The 18,261-nt window shown below is 40.3% G+C and overlaps 1 protein-coding gene across 1 annotated transcript in view; it reads right to left on the reverse strand.

Annotated features, from left to right (window-relative positions):
- Positions 1-18,261, reverse strand: part of LOC140522793 (maestro heat-like repeat-containing protein family member 1) — a 128,899-nt gene that overhangs the window by 20,885 nt on the left and 89,753 nt on the right. Inside the window, 7 exon segments of the mRNA XM_072638051.1 lie at positions 17-154; positions 2,635-2,801; positions 2,913-3,060; positions 8,980-9,137; positions 10,339-10,488; positions 14,828-14,913; positions 17,137-17,278. Of these exon segments, the coding sequence (XP_072494152.1) occupies positions 17-154; positions 2,635-2,801; positions 2,913-3,060; positions 8,980-9,137; positions 10,339-10,488; positions 14,828-14,913; positions 17,137-17,278 (989 nt within the window).

Below are 18,261 nucleotides of genomic sequence, written 5' to 3' on the forward strand. Positions count from 1 at the left end.
GATAATTGATTTTCACCTGCACAAATGAATCACTCCAACATGTACAAACTGGGAATTCCGAAGGAACTTCCAAACTTGTGTATTTTCCATTTGAACCACAATACTGTGGAATCCCTGGAGTTCCAGAAAGTTCTTAAATCCAGCCTCCATGGAGCTAGACAATGAAGGAGAAATAAGGGTTGACTCTAACATGTCTGTATAAAGAAGTCAGAAGGGAGTATATATGGCAATAAATGGGTAGATGAAATTCTAGACTTATAAAGACCTTGACTGCCCAAGAATCCATATATTCAAATTGTCACTTTCACCTTGACTCCTTACCATGGGCAACCCTCTCAGTGATGGGGTTGAGATACCTGACAGTCCAACCAAGCCCCTACACACTACATCAGAATTTTACAGAGATATTAAGGAGTTTCTCTTCATTTGTAGTTGGTAGGAGATACTAGAAATCTGATCTTTTGGCTCTCTAATGCCATTTCTATGATATTATACTATAGCTGTATGTGACTCTGGGAAAGTCACCTTCTCTGTGGAGCTGTACTAAAGAATGTTTGCACCCTGGAAAGCACCAGAATCCATGATAGAAGGTATGGAAAAGATGGGGAGAGGACAGACAGCCTACAATGGGAGACTGAGACCTGGGGCTGCTGCTGGGAAAGATGCCCACTCCTCATCTCCAAAGGAAGAGGTTCATTTGGTGGCTTTCTAGTGGAACTGACTTTAGCACCTAGTTGCTATCGATGTGTTTCTTCTCACTTGTTCTATAAGAAGCCCAATGATTACAGGGGATGTGTGAGGTAGAGAGGAGTGAAGAGTGGAGCAGAAACTGATACTAAACAGGTGTTTTTTGGGAAAGGATTGAAAGAAGGCTGGTAGCCACCTTGTTCTAGCCCCCAAACCTTTAAAGTATCAAATAAGAACTAGACAGAGCCCTAGGCATCATCTGTTTTAACTATACTATCCAATAATTTATTTCTTAGAAAATTGACAATCCAGAAAGTCTCAAGTAACTCTTACTGAAATTGTGGTCAAGTTGAGGTGGAGTCATATGGAGCCTCAAAGCCCATAATTTCAAGCTAGGAGAAACCTCACTTTATAGAAGGGGAAAGAGAGGGTCAGAGTTGGGTATCATAGTGAGAATTAAAGCCCACTCTCAGTGCTTTTTCTCACCCAGGATACTGACATCTGAACTCCCTCAGGAGATTAGGGCAATGGAACTTCCCAAAGAATTGGTCCTCAGTCTCATGAACAAGGAGAGTCAGCAAGAAGGCAAGCACCGCCATCTTTTCAGGTACACTCTGGCTTCTAGCTCACTAAGGTGTACCAGAAGGACAGGGGAGAGGTCAAGGTATCATTAGCACCTTCCCTAGGAAGGCAAAAGATTCTGACAGCTATGGCCAGCTTCTCTTCCATCCTCTGAGGTAGCGGACCTCAAAAATTTTTTGCTTACAGATCAGTATTCTTTGATGCAGAGACTCATGACACACCAAATATTAAAGTCCATGATAATACAGAGTTGAGAAAGCATTAGAGCAGTCATTTAAAAACAGTTCTAGGTGTGATCAAGTTCTCTATCTAATCTATCTATCTATCTATCTGTCTATCATCTATCTATCTATCTTCAATCTATCTTTACAAACATTCATTTTCATTACTTTTCATTATTCATTTCTTTATCTTTCCCTCTCACTGTCACTTTTAAACATGAAACAATTTAAAAATGAAAGTAAAACATAACAAATCTGCAGTCTAACAAAGCAAATTTGGAGTCAAATTCTGAGATCTTTTAAGGTTAATGCATATGTATAAGGGAAAAATTTTGCTTATTTAGTGAGAACTGCAATATCATACTGTATATGTTGGGTAAGTAAAAATTTATGTTAAACAAAATTATATATAGCTTAGTGACAACACAACATCCACAATTTCCCCGCATACTTTTTGAGAACTACTGCCTAAGCTCAAGTCCTTTCAGATAAGAGGTTAGATTAGAGATTCTTAAACCTTTTTTGCATGTGACATGAACACCTTGGCAGTGTGGGGGGATTTATGGATCCTTACAGTCTGTTGTCTACATTCAAGATGGAAGGAAGTGCTAAATTTCATTTAGATGTTGGGTTGTGTGTATGTCCTTCGTTGTCGAAGAAGATCATGCCATCAGAGAAAGGATGACATGACTTGCACTTGACTTTGTTTTGAGTGAAGGATGGCTGATGTTAAGGAAAGTAAGGATGCATTTATTTTTCCCATCCAACTTCATGGATACCCTTGAGGTCTGTGAAACCAAGGCTAAGAAATCTTGTCTTAGATCATAGATTTAGAATTAGAAGGTCATCTATTCCAATTTCCTCATTTTATAGATAAAGAAACTAAAGGACAAAGAATTTAAATAATTTGTCCTGGGTCATAAGGCAAATAGTCTCAGAAGCAGAACCTGAATCTGTATCTTCCTGATTCCACATCCAGCACATTAGCCATTTTATACCATGCTGCTTCTCAAATGATCAAGCAATGTCCCTCAGTGGACTTGCTGCTGCGGCTACCATTACCCCCATAACATCCTCATCTGAGATCTGGATGAGTTTTTTCAATAGCAGCCCCAGCGGTGGTTCCCCCCTTCCCCATTCTTACCTATATAAGGCTAACTCATTGGAGTTCTGGGCCTTGGATGCAGAAGCTAGCACCCTGATCAAGTATGGAAGGGAGAGGAAGTAGGTGGTGAAAAGTTTGTCTTGTAATCCTTCTAGAGTTTCCTTAAACTCTAATGCAGCAGTGACCTCCCATAAGGCCTGGGTTTCCTGAAGGGAAATGAGAGAAAACAATTGAGTTCACTTTCATCAAAGGTCACAAAGAGATGAGGTTACTTGTAATCAGCAGCCCAAAGGATAAAGGTTGACTCTTAGCCTCACCTTGGGAAATGGATAGATGGGGTACTGAGATTTAAGCCGTAGCTTTGTCTCCTTCTTCTGGCTGGTGTTGCAATGGAGGAGAACAGGCAACACCAAGTTGGCAAGGCAAGCATCATTGCCAAGTAACCTCCACAGCTCTCTGATATCCCTATAGGGAGAAAGACAAGGACCAAACACTAAAACCATGTTTCCACTCGGCAGAGAAACAAGGAAAAAGAGGAAAGAAGGATTAATATAAATAACTGAGTTATCTGGGCAAAGCTCCATCAGTTACTCAGAAAAGGTACTTCTATTACAAATCTTCATAATTCAAAATAATTAAAAAATCAGTCAGTAAGGATTTATTAGGTGATGATTATGAGCCAAGCATTGTAGCATTGCAGATACTAGGGATACAAAAACAGAATGAAACAGTCCCTGTTATAAGGAACTTATTATACATATATAAGTGAATGTTGTTGTTGAGTTGTTTCAGTTGTGTCAAACCTTTTGTAAACCCATCTGGGATTTTCTTGGCAAAGATACTGGAGTGGTTTGCCATTTCCTTATCCAGCTCATTTTACAGATGTGGAAACTGAGGCAAATAGGGTAAAGTGACTTACCCAGGATCACATAGCTAGAAAGGCCAGATTTGAACTCAGGAAGAAGACTATTCCTGACTTCAGGTTCAGCACTTTATCCACTCTGCTACCTAGGTGCCCATATAAGTAGATGCAAAATATATGAAATGAATGGAAGGTAATTGGGAGGGAAGAAAGTATGAGCAGCTTGAAAGGATTCATGTGGGAGGTGACCTCTTGAGCTGAAACCAGGAATTCTAAAAGACAGAGATGAAAAGGGAATGCATTCCAGTCAAGGGAAGTCTATGCAAACCATACAGGTGAGAAATAGAATGTCACGAATAAAGAGAGGGCCATCTCCAGTTGTCCTGATCTGTATCTTGATACTGGACCCAGATGGCTCTGGAAGAGAATGTGAGACTGGTGACTTTGCACAGCCTACCCTCACTTAAATCTAATTCATTTGCAAGTCATGGTATCATAGCCCTGATGTCATGGTTCTCTTTGAGAACAAAGGACAAACAGCCACAACAACAACATGTGTGAGGAACAGCATGGAGCCCAGTTTGGCAGGGTTGAAAGGCATGTGAACGGCAATGGAGGAGGGCAACATTAGAGAAAGTAGGTTGGAACTAGGAAGTGAAATGTTATAAATGCCAAAAAGGGGAGTTTGAATTTGACCACAATTGGGAATCAATTACTGGTGCTTTTTTTGAATAGAGGAATAATATAGGCAGACCTACCCTTTAGGAAAATCACCTTGGCAACTGAATGAAGGATAGGTTAGAAAGGGAAAAGTCTTGAAGCAGGGAGACCAATTTTCTAATTGTGGTAGACACCAGCCTATTGCAATAATCCAGGTATGAGGTGATAAGGTCTTGAACTAAGAGGATGGACATGCAAATGTAGAGGAGGAGATGAAAGAGGTTGAATAGTGCAGATATAGGGTATTGGATATGGGAGATTAGCAAGAGTGAGAAGCCAAGGATGAGACTGAAAACCTGAATGACTAGAAGGATTTTGGTATCTTTGACAGAGACAGAGAAGTTAGGGAGAAGGGAAAAGATAGAGTTCTGTCTTGGATGTATTGAGCTTGAGATGTCTCTAAGGCATAGGCAGTTGAAACTGGAACTCAAGAGAGAATCAAGGTCTATATATATAGATCTGAGATTCATTTGTATAGAAAAAAACGAGAACTTATAGGAGTTGTGGTAGAAGCAAGATCTTGAGGCCCCATCCCAGGGAGGTTAGGCTAGTTCTTCCTTAAAAAGTATTGACATTGTCCTTGAGAATTGACCCAAGGGACTAAAAGCTCATGCTACAACATAGTTTCCTGGTGACTTAGGCTAAAAAAAGTCAAGATACAAGTAGTCACGTGGATCTGGCAGATGATAATAAGAAACACAGAGGGAGGGAACCTGCATCCAACTGAATCAACAGTGCATTCTTTTTTTGCATGTAAGAATAATTTTTAATATTCATTTTTAAAGCTTTGAGTTCCACGTTCTCTCCCATCCCCCCTTCCCACTCACCCTAACTGAGAAGGCAAGCAATTCAATATAGATTATATGTGTGTAGTCATGCAAAACACTTCCATAACAGTCATGTTGTGAAAGACAACTATATTTCCCCCTATCTTGTCCCACCTTCCATTTATTCTATTCTCTCCTTTGACCTGTCCCTCTACCAAAGTGTTTACTTCCAATTATCCATACCTCCAATCTGTCATCCCTTCTCTATTGCCCCCCTCTCTTATCCCCTTCCCCCCTGCTTTTCCTGTAGGGTAAGATAAACTTCCATACCCAATTGAGTGTGCATGTTATTCCCTCCTGAAGCCAAATCCAATGTAAGGGAGACTCACTTATTCCCTCCCCTTCTTCCCCTCCATTGTAAAAGCTTTCTTGCCTCTTTTATGTGACATGATTTACTGCATTCTACCTCTTCCTTTCTCTTTCTCCTAGTACATTCGTATCAACACTTAATTTTATTTTTTAGATACCATCCCTTCATATTCAACTCACTCTGTGCCCTCTGTCTCTGTCTCTCTCTCTCTCTGTGTCTCTGTCTCTATCTCTGTCTCTCTCTCGATGTGTGTGTATATATATATATATATATATAATGTACATATATATATATTCACACATATACATACACACATATTCCCTGTAACTATCCTAATACTGAGAAAGGTCTTAAGAGTTACAAATATCATCTTTGCGTGTAGGAATGTAAACATTTAATAAAGGTTTCTCTTTCCTCTTTACCTTTTCATTCTTCTCTTGATTCCTTTGTTTGATATTCAGATTTTCTATTCAGCTCTGGTCATTTGCACAAGAATGCTTGGGAAGTCCTCTATTTCATTGAAGTTCCATTTTTTTCCCCTGAAATATGATACTCAGTTTTGCTTGATAGGTACTTCCTGGTTTCAAACCTGTCTCCTTTGACATGTGGAATATCATATTCCAAGCGCTCTGATCCCTTAGTGTAGAAGTTGCTAAATCTTGTGTTATCCTGTTTGTATTTCCACAGTACTTGAATTGTTTCTTTCTGGTTGCTAGTAGTATTTTCTCCTTGACTTGGGAACTCTAGAATTTGGCTACAATATTCCTAGGAGTTTTCCTTTTGGGATCTCTTTCAGGAAGTGATCAGTGGATTCTTTCCATTTCTATTTTACCTTCTGGTTCTAGAAAATCAGAGCAATTTTCCTTGATGATTTCTTATAAGATATCTGGGTTCTTTTTTTTGATTTTGGCTTTCAAGTAGTCCAATAATTTTTAAATTATCTCTCCTGGATCCCTTTTCTAGGTCAGTTGTTTTTCCAATGAGATATTTCACATGGTGTTCTAGTTTTCATTTTTTTGGTTTTGTTTTATAATTTCTTGATTTCTCATAAAGTCTTTAGCTTCCATTTGCTCCATTCTAATTTTGAAGAAATTATTTTCTTCAGTGAGTTTTTGGACCTCCTTTTCCATTTGGGTTAGTCTAATTTTAAAAGTGGTATTTTCTTCAGTATTTTGGGGGGTTTGCTTTAACAAGTTGTTGATTCATTCTTCATGATTTTCTTGCATCACTCTCATTTCTTTCCCCAATTTTTCCTCTACTTCTCTTATTTGATTTTCAAAATACTTTTTTAGTTCTTCCATGGCCTGAGATCAATTCATAGTCTTCTTGGAGGCTCTGGATGTAGCAGCTTTGGCTTTGTTGTCTTCTTCTCATTGTACGTTTTGATTTTCCTTGTCACCGATGATATAGCAAAATATCTCTTCACTGAGTAAGAATCTATAGTCTGTTTCTTTTCTCCCATCTTCTCATTTTCTCAGCCAGTTACTTGATTTTTGAGCTCTTTTTTAAGTGGAGTACTCCAGAAGCAGCTGTAGCTTCAGCGGTGGCTGCTGCAACCTTGGGGCTGGGGCTACGGCTGGAACACAGTCCCTTCTCATCCAGGTGAGAGACTCTTTCCACTGACCCACAAAACTGTCTTTGGTGTTTGTGAATTGAGAAGTCCAGAAACCACAGTAGCTGCCAGCGATTCAGTCCCCTAAGGCCTGTGTCTCCATCCATGCTGGCATGGCTGAACTATGCTCCTCTCCCAGCCTGGTGCAACAGACCCTTCCTTTTGACCCTCCAGATGATCTTGGGCTGGAAATTTGTTTCAGTCCATCATTTTGTGGCTTCTGTTGCTCTAGAATTTGTTTAGTCATTTTTACAAGTTTTTTGAGAGGTTTGGGGGAGGAGAGCTCTATCAGGTCCCTGTTTCTACTCTGCCATCTTGGCTCTGCTCCCTCCTTTTTTTTTTACATGATAACTATGTTGTATATTTAAAAGGAAAAGCAAGTTGTACATAGTGAATTTGTGGTTTCATATGCAATCATCTTTTTTATTGTACTATGTTACAGAAATGCTTGTTTCATTCCATATATCTAAAAATTAATTAATTAAAAAAAGTAACAGTGTCTTCTTGTTGAATATCCTTACTCTGCTATGACTAAATAAAATGTTCCATGTTCCATAGCTGTCAGATATTCTACATGTCTCCATTCTAGTCTCAATCTTGAGCTACTATACTGGCCTACATCAGCCCCGTCCTATTATAGTAGTAGAAGGAGTTGTTACAACAGGTGAGTATAGATAAAGAAGAGAGGGACATAGGAAAATACACTTTGGATTATACCTACAATGGGCAGGATATGGATGATAACAAAGCAAAGGAGACTGAGAAGGAACAGTCAAGATAGGAAGTAGAAGAATCAAGACAGAGAGACGTATCTTGAAAATCTAGAGAGCAAAGAGTATCCAGAAGTGTCAAATGCTGCAAATTCATTTTCTTTCCCAGATGACACAAGTTTACCCTTCATGGTCCATAGATTAGGGTTCCATTCCCTTTGCTTGGGTAACTATGTCAAGAATAGTTTGGAGGGGAAGGGGAGGTAGAGATAGACTGAAAGCAGAAAGACCCATTAGTAGGGTATTACAAGAATGAAGGTAAAAGGAGATGAAGGCCTGAACTAGGGTCTTTGCAATGACAGTGAAAACGAGGGGACAGATGCTAGAGATATTTTAGAGGTAGAATCAATAGGATTGAAAAAAGAACTGATTGAATATAGAGGGTGAAGGAGAAGAAAGAGTTGAACATAACTGAGGCTTTGATCTTTGGAGAAAGGAAGGATGATAGAACTATTAATAGAAGTATAGAAATTAAGTAAAGGGTCAAGTTTGATGAGGATAACAATAGGGTTAGCTCTAGACATATTGAGTCTGAAATGTTGATCCAAGAAGTGATGTTTTACAGACAATTGGAAATACAGGACTGGAAATGTGGAAGATGTTTGCATAAAAGTGGAAATTAAAGCCATGGGAATGACTGAGATTGCCAAGGAAGAGACTGTCAAGAGAAAAGAAAAGAGGGAGTAAGAACAGAAATTTGGGGGACATGACAGCAAGGGTCAGAGGGAGGATGCCAGAAGAATCAGTGGAGGAGACAAAGGAGCAGTTCTTACTATTATCAGATATTGATTGAGAAAGAAAGAGGAAACTTTTCCAATTTTAGATAAGGGCTCCTTGAAGGGAAACATTAAAAGTTTTTAGCAGGTGATCTCAATCTTGAGGGTGAGCTGTTTATCTGATTTCACAACTAGCCAACCTTAACAAGGAAACCTGGGTAGGACTTTTGCCTTGCCTTTGCCACGCCGCGCCGCTCCTTGCCTTGCCTTGCCTTGCCTTGCCTTGCCTTGCCGCTCCTTGCCTTGCTCCTTGCTTTGCTCCTTGCCTTTCCTCTTGCCTTTTCCTTCCCTTTTTCCTTTCCTTTCTTTTTTCTGTGAGTGAATTCAAACAAGTTTTCTTTGATGACTTTCCTTGAACATTTTTCTGATACCCTTAGAGATAACTGGAGGAAGAGGGAATCACTACTTTAGAGGGACAACTCACTCATCTCATCTTGGCAAAGTAGAAAAGAAAAGAAATATGCATAGTGTAAGAGGGATGGGCACATAAGGGTGAGGTGTACTTACTCGTCATATGGAAGTGGATTTTTCAGGAGGAAGGGCACCACAGTTTTTGGAGCCAGTTTGGTTAGCTGCTGGATTGTAGCCCTAAGTTCCCTTCGTACTAATTCATCCTTGAAGGAATGCAACATTTCCACCAGGATGGTAAGGAGACTTGGGATCATCTATTAACAGAACAAGGGAATACAGAGTGATTTCATTTTCACTTATGATTAATTAATCAATCAATTAACAAGTATTAATTAAGCTCCTACTATATGTTAAGTATTGTGCTAGATGCTGGGGATTCAAAGACGAAAGTGAAAGAATTGCTGTTCCCAAGGAGTATACATTCCATCAGGAGAGAAAACAAGGACAGAGATAACTATATGTGAAATATATACAAAGTAAGTGGGGTAGAGAATTGGAAGGTGGGGGAATCAGGAAAGGCTTCATGCAGGCATTATTTGGCATGATAGGTGATCACATTGACCCACTTCCAGCAGAGCAAGTAAAATTTAACAAGTAAGTGTTGAATGCCTGCTTCCTGTATTTATATCCAACTTCATATCAGTTTCTATTTGTTTTGTAATTGATTGAGATGACTTGGAATTGGAATTCCAGTGATTAAAAAGATCAAAGTAAGAAGCATACAGCAGAGAACAAAAGAAAACTTACAAGGAAGCAAAGACGGAGAGCTCTCAACACAATTCATAGTATTTCTTGCATAGCATAGCCTTTCTTGAAATGGAAATTTATTGCTGTATATTTTGAATCCTCTTTCACATTATGCTATGCACATGATAATGCTATTTTTCTTTTCTTATTTTGTCTTATTTTAGTTTTAGTATTTGTTTCTTTTTCTTTTCTTATTTTATATTGAAGTTTAAAATAAAAAAAATTTACAAATAAAAAAAGATTGACGTTTTTTCTGGGTTCTATCTGAGATACAGCATGGAATTTTTCTGGATAGGGTAAAGCACCTTCATTTTAGAAAAAGGATGAATACTTCCCTCTGGGAAAAGGAGATAGAGACTTCAGGCCACTGTTGATGTAGAGGCCTGGAGTGAGGCTTGGGGATGCTAGAGCAAGGTGGGACAGAGGAGGAACTCATGCTGCCTATCATCTGGTAGCTTCCTTCTTTAATTACTATTAAATTGGGTGCCAACCACTTTTGTTTCTAAATTGCTGCCAAGAGCTGTCGTCACCTACAAAACTGAGTATCTTTTAGATTTGGGGCTCTTGGACAAACCTCTAGTCACCTCAACCTAGTAACAGCTCTGCCCCTCCATGTCATTTGCTGTGGACACTCCCACAATCCCATTCATGGGGGAGGGCTAAAACTGTGGTAAAAGTGATGTGCTGCCTTACAATACATGGCATTACCTTGTCTTTGACTCTGGTCCCATTGAACTCCACCACCATCCTCAACACACACACAGTCGACTGAGGGCAAGTGACTTTGTCCACAGTCCTGACAGAGGTGGTACACAGAAAAGAAAGCAGCTCCTGGAGCGGCATATGGTTAAAAATGAGCTGCAGAAAAAGAAGAAAAGAGTGGGCCAGAATCCTAAGAAAAGCAAACATCCTTTGGAATTGCCATGACGCTAGTTAAAATGGAAGCCACAGCTGTGAGCCTTGTTTTATTTTAGAAGAAACTTGGACTTTTCCTCTAGCAGAACAGTGCAGTGGGACTGGCCAAGTAGAATTTTTCCCCCTTATTCAATCATATATCTAGGAATGGAGAGGACCTCAAAGGTTGTCTAGTCTCATACTTTAAGAAACTGAGGCATATAGAGTTTAGCTGATTTGTGCAGAATCAGTTGGTGTCAGAGGTGAGATTTGAACCCAGATACGAATCTAGAGCTGGTGTTCTTTTAACCGTACCATAACCATTAACAACCCATAGTGGGCTGTATGCATTTACATTTTTTAAAAATACTGATAATAAACATCTCTGATAGGCTAAATAACCGTGTTGAAATCTTTTGGAGGTTCTCTTTTACACTTGTCTACTCAATAATTTCCTGTAGATGAGGAGATGGCAGGACCTTCTAGGATCAGCCTTATTGCAGTATGCTAAGTAACTGCTCTTTGTTTATTCAATTATGTTGAAGTATTAGAAGAGCAGTTAGGTGGTTCAGTGGATAGAGCACAGGGTTTGGAATCAGAAGGACTCATCTTTCTGAGTTCAAATCCAGATTCAGACCCTTGCTACGTCACCCTACGCAAGTCACTTAATCCTGTTTGCCTCAGTTTCCTCTTCTGTAAAATGAGCTGGAGAAAGAAATGGCAAACCACTCCAGTATCTTTGCCAAGAAGCCCAAATGGGGTCACAGACAGTTGGATATGAGTGAAGTAACTCAACAACAACATAAGTAGTGCAGGGTGTATAAGGAGGTATGCTACTGGCTTATGCAGGGATAGCCTATTGATCCTTAATAGACTTTAGTGAGGTAAATAAGAAATCTATTAAATTAAAAAAAAAAAGCCTAGCTGCATTAGCATGGTCAAGACATTTAAAATCCCAGGGATCTAGGCCTCTCTCTAAAACTATACAAACAAGAAAAATGAAGACAAACAGCTTGCTGATTTGCATCAGTGAAGGGAATTTCCATATTGGGAGATCCATGCAACAGTAAAATCATAAGTCTCACTCTTCCCATCCCCCCAAAAAAACAGGAAAAGAGGGAAGGTGAATCACCAAGCCTTCCCTAACCCCTCTTAATCCTAGCACTTTCCTTTTCAAATTATTTCTTATTTAGCCTGTTTGTATATAAGGCAGTTAGGTGGCACAGTGGATAGAGCACTAGCCCTGGAGTCAGGAGGACCTAAGTTCAAATTTGACCTCAGACACTTACTAGCTGTGTGACTGTGGACAAATCACTTAATCCTGTTCGCCTCAGTTTCCACATCTATTTGTTGTTGTGATTGTCCTTTGTTCTCAAAGAGGACCATGACATCAAGATGATGAGATGACTTGCAGTTGATTTTGATGTGAGTGAAGGAGGGCTGTGCAAAGTCACCAGCCTCACTTCTCCTCCAGAGTCATCTGGGTCCAGTGGACTGATATTCATCAGGATGATTGGAGATGGCCCAGGATGCAATGTGGCCCTTTCAGGCACACTCTCACTTTGAGTGAGATATACCCATTCAATGAATAGGCTTCTTTAAGCTACTCAAGTGATGGCTCCTTTAGTCAAAAAATAATAATAATAATAATAATAATAATAATAAAACTGGGAGAGGAAGATCTTCAGGGTTCCTGGGTAAAAGAGAAACAATTACTTTTTAGTTTTTACATTCACTCTGTGTTAGGTGGGTGGGGACTTGTTGTTCAGTCTGTGCTCTCCACAGACTGGACTCCACTCTGTGCTCTCCACAGACTGGACTTTATCTTTGAGAAAGATTTAGGTTTAAGGCTTTATCTTTGAGAAAGAAATGTAGCCAGTAAACCCAAAGGAAAACAAGTAGCTTTTGGCCATTGGAGTTTACCTTCCCCTGGGCAGAACACCAGAGGAGAGGAAAGGTGAGAGAAGAGGAGAAAGGAGAGTGGGGGGGAGAGGACAGGAGAGGACAGGAGAGGAGCTGCTACTCATTCACAGGTTGTGTTTTGAGCTGGAGGAGGAAATGGAAATCTATGCCAATATCTTTGCCAAGAAAACCCCAGATGGGGTCTTGTGAGTCTGCCACAACTACAAATAATCTGTCTATGGCTTGCTTGTACATGTTTGTTTGCTTGTTGTCTCCCTCATTAGATTATAAGCTCCCTGAGGGCAGGGACAGTCTTTGGACTCTTTTTGTATCCCTAGGGCTTAGCACAGCATCTGCCACATAGTAGATGCTTAATAAACATTTATTGACTAACAGGTTAACTTATGGTTCCCAAAAGGGAAAAGGTGTTTCTCTGTCATTGAAGCAGGCTTCCTGATTACATAATCATATCTAGGAAGCCTGTTCTCTACTCATCTGAAGGGATAGCTGGAGGCATTTGGGGGGAAATATGGACCAAAGACAGCTGTGAGGAAAAGTAAAGGGCCATGTTTTTCTGACCATTCTACTCCATGGTGAGGTAAGGGCTTTGATAATAATTTCTGCTGCCAGTGATTATGACTTTAAAGAAAAATTCAACCCCTCCACAAAAAACCTGAGAAGTCACACGGGAGTCTCTAACCAGGACTGGCTGTGATTGTGGACTGCATCCCACTCATGTCTCACTGGTACAGTGCTCCAAATAGCTGTGAATCTGATCTGCTAGTTTTAGCCAGCGCCCTCCCCAGCAAAGCTTTAAATTGATACCACAGTGGGTTGACTAGAGGGTGACTGCTCCAATTAGAGTCAGCTGAATGAGTCTAGAGTCTGGGCTCTAGTTTCATGGCCTAGGTTTTACTCTGAACTCCAGATTTCTAGTCTGAAAATAGGATTTTGGCTCTAGAACAGAAAGAGACCTTGGAGATTCTCTAGTGAATCCAGTTCCTTTGATGGTTAATAGGAATGGGACCGCAATATTTGTTTTAGGTCATATATTAGCAGCACTTGGATTTGAACTTAGGACATCTGATTCCAAATTTAAAGTTCTTTTCATTATACTGTTCAGTTATCAGGGTCACACAGCTAGTAAGTGTCTAAGGCCAGATTTGAGCTCAGGTCTTCCTGAATCCAGGCCCATCTCTCTATCCTCTGTGCCATCTAGCTGTCCCTTTATAGTAGGCTATTACCAGGGGTTCATATGACTATGGGCCTGAAGGAGCTGTTGTGACCAAAATATTTTGTAAACTAAGGATTCTTCTCTCTCTCTCTCTCTCTCTCTCTCTCTCTCTCTCTCTCTCTCTCTCTCTCTCTCTCTCTCTCTCTCTCTCTCTCTCTCAGTGGTACAGTACTCCAACCTCTTTTATTTCTCTCTCTCACTATACATTGAAACATAGATATTTTAAACACACACACACACACACACACACACACACACACACATATATACTGCTGTTGTTGAGTTGTAGCTAACTGATCCCATTTGGGGTTTTCTTAGCAAAAAGATACTGAAATGGTTTGCCATTTCCTTCTCCAGCTCGTTTTACAGATGATGAAACTGAGGCAAGCAGGGTGAAATGACTTATCCAGCATCACACAGCTAGTATACTTGAAATAAGATTTGAGCTCAGAAAGATGAGTCTTCCTGACTGCAAGCCTGGGACTCTGTTCATTATGCCACCTAGCTGCCTCATCTATCTATCTGTCAGTATATTCATTGAGATGCAGCATGGCAGAGTCACAAGAGGACCAGTGTCAGAGTCAGGAAACAGGGCATAAGGGCAAAGAGCCTGTATCTACACTTAGAGAGGCTGGATTGAAATGCCAGCTTTCCCACTTACTACCTGTGTGAAATTGGAAGTCACGGTGCCTCCACGGGTTTCTGTTTTGTCATTTATACAATGAAGGGGGCTTGGGTGGGCAGAGACCAGATGACTTCTAAAGTTTCTTCCAGTCTTGTATCTAAGATCTTGAAACCTGTGTTCAAGTTCCCTCTCTAACATAGACTGACCATGTGACTCTGGGCAAGTCACTAAACCTCACAATCCCCAGGTAGCTCTCTAAGACTAGAAGCTGCAGAACAATTCTTGATCTGCATCATGAAACAGAAGTTCTTTTTCTCTAACTTTTCTAAATGAATGAAATCACAAGTCTGGGCCAGAAAAAAAATCTACTATGCAGATTACTATATAGATGTGAGCAGTTGTTAGAATGACTATGGTTATGTTGCTACTTATTTAGAAACCAACTTATTGATTTATATTTTGAACCTCTTCCCCACAGCCTGCCCCATCTTCAAGCCAGCTCTTGATTGAAAGTTTTTTGTCAAGAACCCTTTGGTCCTTACCTTTGCAATGTCCAGGGGCATGAGATTAGAAGCCTCAGCTTCCTCATCATCAGTCTTCAGGTTGTAGCCTTCGCTTTCTGAGAATACTGAATAAGAAGACAATTAGGTTAGGGAGATGATTGATCCCACCTGTTTTATACTCCATCTGCTCCTTTTATCTGTAGTAGCAAAGTCAGTAAGTGTAGGATTGGATTAATCAATAAGGAGTACAGTCCAGGGGCTAGTATGTTGTTGAGTCATTTCAGTCATATCTGACTCTTCATGGCCCCATTTGGGGTTTTCTTGGCAAAGGTACTGCAGTGGTTTGTCATTTCCTTCCCCAACTCATTTTACAGATGAGGAAACTAAGGTAAACAGAGTTAAGTGGCTTGACCTAGGGTCACATAGTTAGTAAGTGTCTGAGGCTGGATTTGAATTCAGGACAAATGAGTCTTCCTGACTCCAGACCTGGAACCTTATCCACCACAATACCTAGCTATCCTAGGGACTAGTATACACATACACACACACATGGATACACACACAATGTCCCAAAAGTCTTAGTGTACTGTTAAAGTTAGTAATAAGACTTTTGAGATTCTGTGTATATATACATACACAGTACACATACATGTATACATATTAGTGTGTTTCTATGCATACATACACATATATTTTTATACCCATAATTGCCCTGGACCTGTGATTTCGTTACAGCATAGGGAACTCACAGTGAGGAAATTCCCTTGACCAATACATACCTTTAACAAGACAGTATCTATATTTTATTGTATTTTTATTTATTTTGTTAAGTATTTCCCAATTACATTTGAATCTAGTTCTGGTACGTTCAGGAGTGTTGTGAGTCATGTGTCTGACACCTCTGTTGTGGGCTATGAGGAGCCATTACAGGATTTTGAGCAAGGAAGGTGGCATGATCCACCACTTAAATGTAGGACAAGTCAAAACAGAGCTCAAGAAATGCGGCATTCCTCTCTTCTTGATCCTTGTCTTAGCTTAGCCATAGTCCTATAGTGGGAAGGCTTGCTATGTTGTTCCTTCATTTTTGAAGAAGACCATGCCATCAGAGAAATGATGACATGACTTGCACTTGACTTAGTTTTGAGTGAGGGAGGGCTGTGCAGGTCACCAGCCTCACTTTCTCTTCCTGAACCATCTGGGTCCATTGACCATATATTCATCAGGATGACTGGAGATGGCTCAGAACGCAATGGGACACCTTGGTCTTTTTCACCTCAGGCCTATTCAGTGGGAAAGGAAGGGAATAAGCATTTGTAAAGTGCCTACTATTTCCCAGGCTTTGTGCTAAATGCTTTTACAAATAAGTATTATCTGGGGGGTAAGTGCTATTAAACAACAGTGAGTACAACAAACCTGGGAGGTAAAACTTAAACTTCCCATTTTCAAAATGAGGAAATGGAGATAAACAGAGGTTAAGTGACTTGCCAAAGGTCACACAGCTAGGAAGTACCTGAGGTTGGATTTGAATTCACATCTTCTTAATTCCAGGTCTAGTGCTCTATCCCCTGTATCATGGGCTGCCTATGGCTCTGAGAATCTACCAGAGGAAGGTTTTCAGTTCACAAAGAACTGTAACAGTATATTAGAATGGAGAGAACACTAAGACAAGAGTCAGGTGACCTTGACTAATATAATACAGGTTATGCCACTAAAAAGGTGTGTGACCTTGAAAAAAAAATCACTTACATTTAACTTTGTAAGTCCAGTGGCCAAACATGCCTCCAGAAGACTGATGGTAAATAATAATTTTCACCTTTTAAGAGACAGGTGGTAAATAAGAGGTAGACAGGGAAGTCTACATCTTCAAAGAGCTAATATACACATTTGTTTTGCTTCTCTGTTAATTTGTTCAACAAAGAGGACTTTTATTGAAGAGTTAAGTGGGTAGTGAGGTTTTCAAAGAAAAAAAGGGCCAATTAAACATTAAAAAATGACACAGAAGAAAGCACAGAGAAGTTCAGTCCTTGCCCACAATGATCCTTTTGAGGTAGGTTCTACTGTTACCCTGGTTTTACAGATGAGAAAACCAAATTGACAGAAATTAAGTGACTTGCCCAGAGTCACATAGCCAGTAAATGCCTGAGACCAGATTTAAATTTGAGTCTTTCTGATTCAAGGTTGAGCTCTTTATCCCTTCCCCTTCCCTTTCCCCTTTTCTTTTTTCCTTCCCCCTTTCTCCTTCCCCTTTCCCCCTTTTCCCTCACCTTCCCTTTCCCCTTGTTATGCCCCTCCTATCATTAGCTAATAGGGACTGAGTTTGGATATCAGTGTTTCTCATGAGCTCTTACCTGAAAGCATATTATTCGGATTTCCTTGAAGCACAGAGGTAATAGCATTAGAAGCCCACTTGCGGATAGGCGTCAGTTGGTCAAAGCATCGGGGAACCAGGGTACCAGCTAAGAAGCCAAGGCATGGGAGAGTTCGAACTTCCTAAATTGGAAAAGGAGGTTAGAAGACCGTAGTGAGGTGGCAGCAGCACATGAAGGGATGGCCAAATCCAAGCAAGTAGAAATTTTTCTTGCATAACAAGAATTTCCCCAACCTTGGCCTGACCAAACTTCAGAATTGCCTAGATTACTGCTGGTGACAATTATGATAGACTGAGAGAAGCAAATTAAGAAGAGAAAAAAAAATCATTACCTTCTCAAAAGTTATGGGAAACAAATGTCAAATAGGAAGTAAATAACATTGCAAAGAGTTATCATTTGTATTCACCACCTCCCATCTGGACTATTGCAATGACATGCAATCTCCCTGTGGGTCTCCCTGTCTCAAATATCTCCCCTGTGCAATCCATTCTCTGCTCATCTGCCAAGATGATCTCAGAGTTCATGGTCTGACTATGTCTCTCCCCTACTTAATACTTCAGTGGCTCCTTATCACCTCTAGTATTAAATATAAACTCTTTGCTTTGGATATCCAAAGTCCTTCATAATCTGCATTGTCTCACCTTTCCGGTCTTCTCACACCTTACGCCATGTTCACCTTTCCCCCACCTGAGACACACATCCTCTGACCCAGTGACATTGGTCTCCTTGCTGTTCCTAGAACAAGAAGTCCTCCATCTCCTGACTTTGGACATTTTCAATAGCTGTTCCCCATGCCTGGAATATTCTCTCCCCTGGCTTCCCTGACTTCCTGCAAGTCGCAGATAAAATGCCCCTTTCTATAAGAAGATTTTCCCATTCCTTCTTCAATTTAATGCTTTTCTCTGTTATCTCGCCTTTGTCCTGTATGTAGCTTGTTTGCACATAGCTGCGGTCTTCCCCATTAGACTGTGAATTCCTTGAGAGCAGGAACTATCTTTTGCCTTTCTCTATTCCCAGCACTTAGCATGGTGACCAGCATATGGGAGTTATTTAATAAATGTTTATTCACTGGCTGACAATGTCCATGGCCTGTCCAACTAACTT

Source organism: Notamacropus eugenii, chromosome 2 (genome assembly GCF_028372415.1).
Source record: "Notamacropus eugenii isolate mMacEug1 chromosome 2, mMacEug1.pri_v2, whole genome shotgun sequence".
Classification (NCBI taxonomy): domain Eukaryota; kingdom Metazoa; phylum Chordata; class Mammalia; order Diprotodontia; family Macropodidae; genus Notamacropus; species Notamacropus eugenii.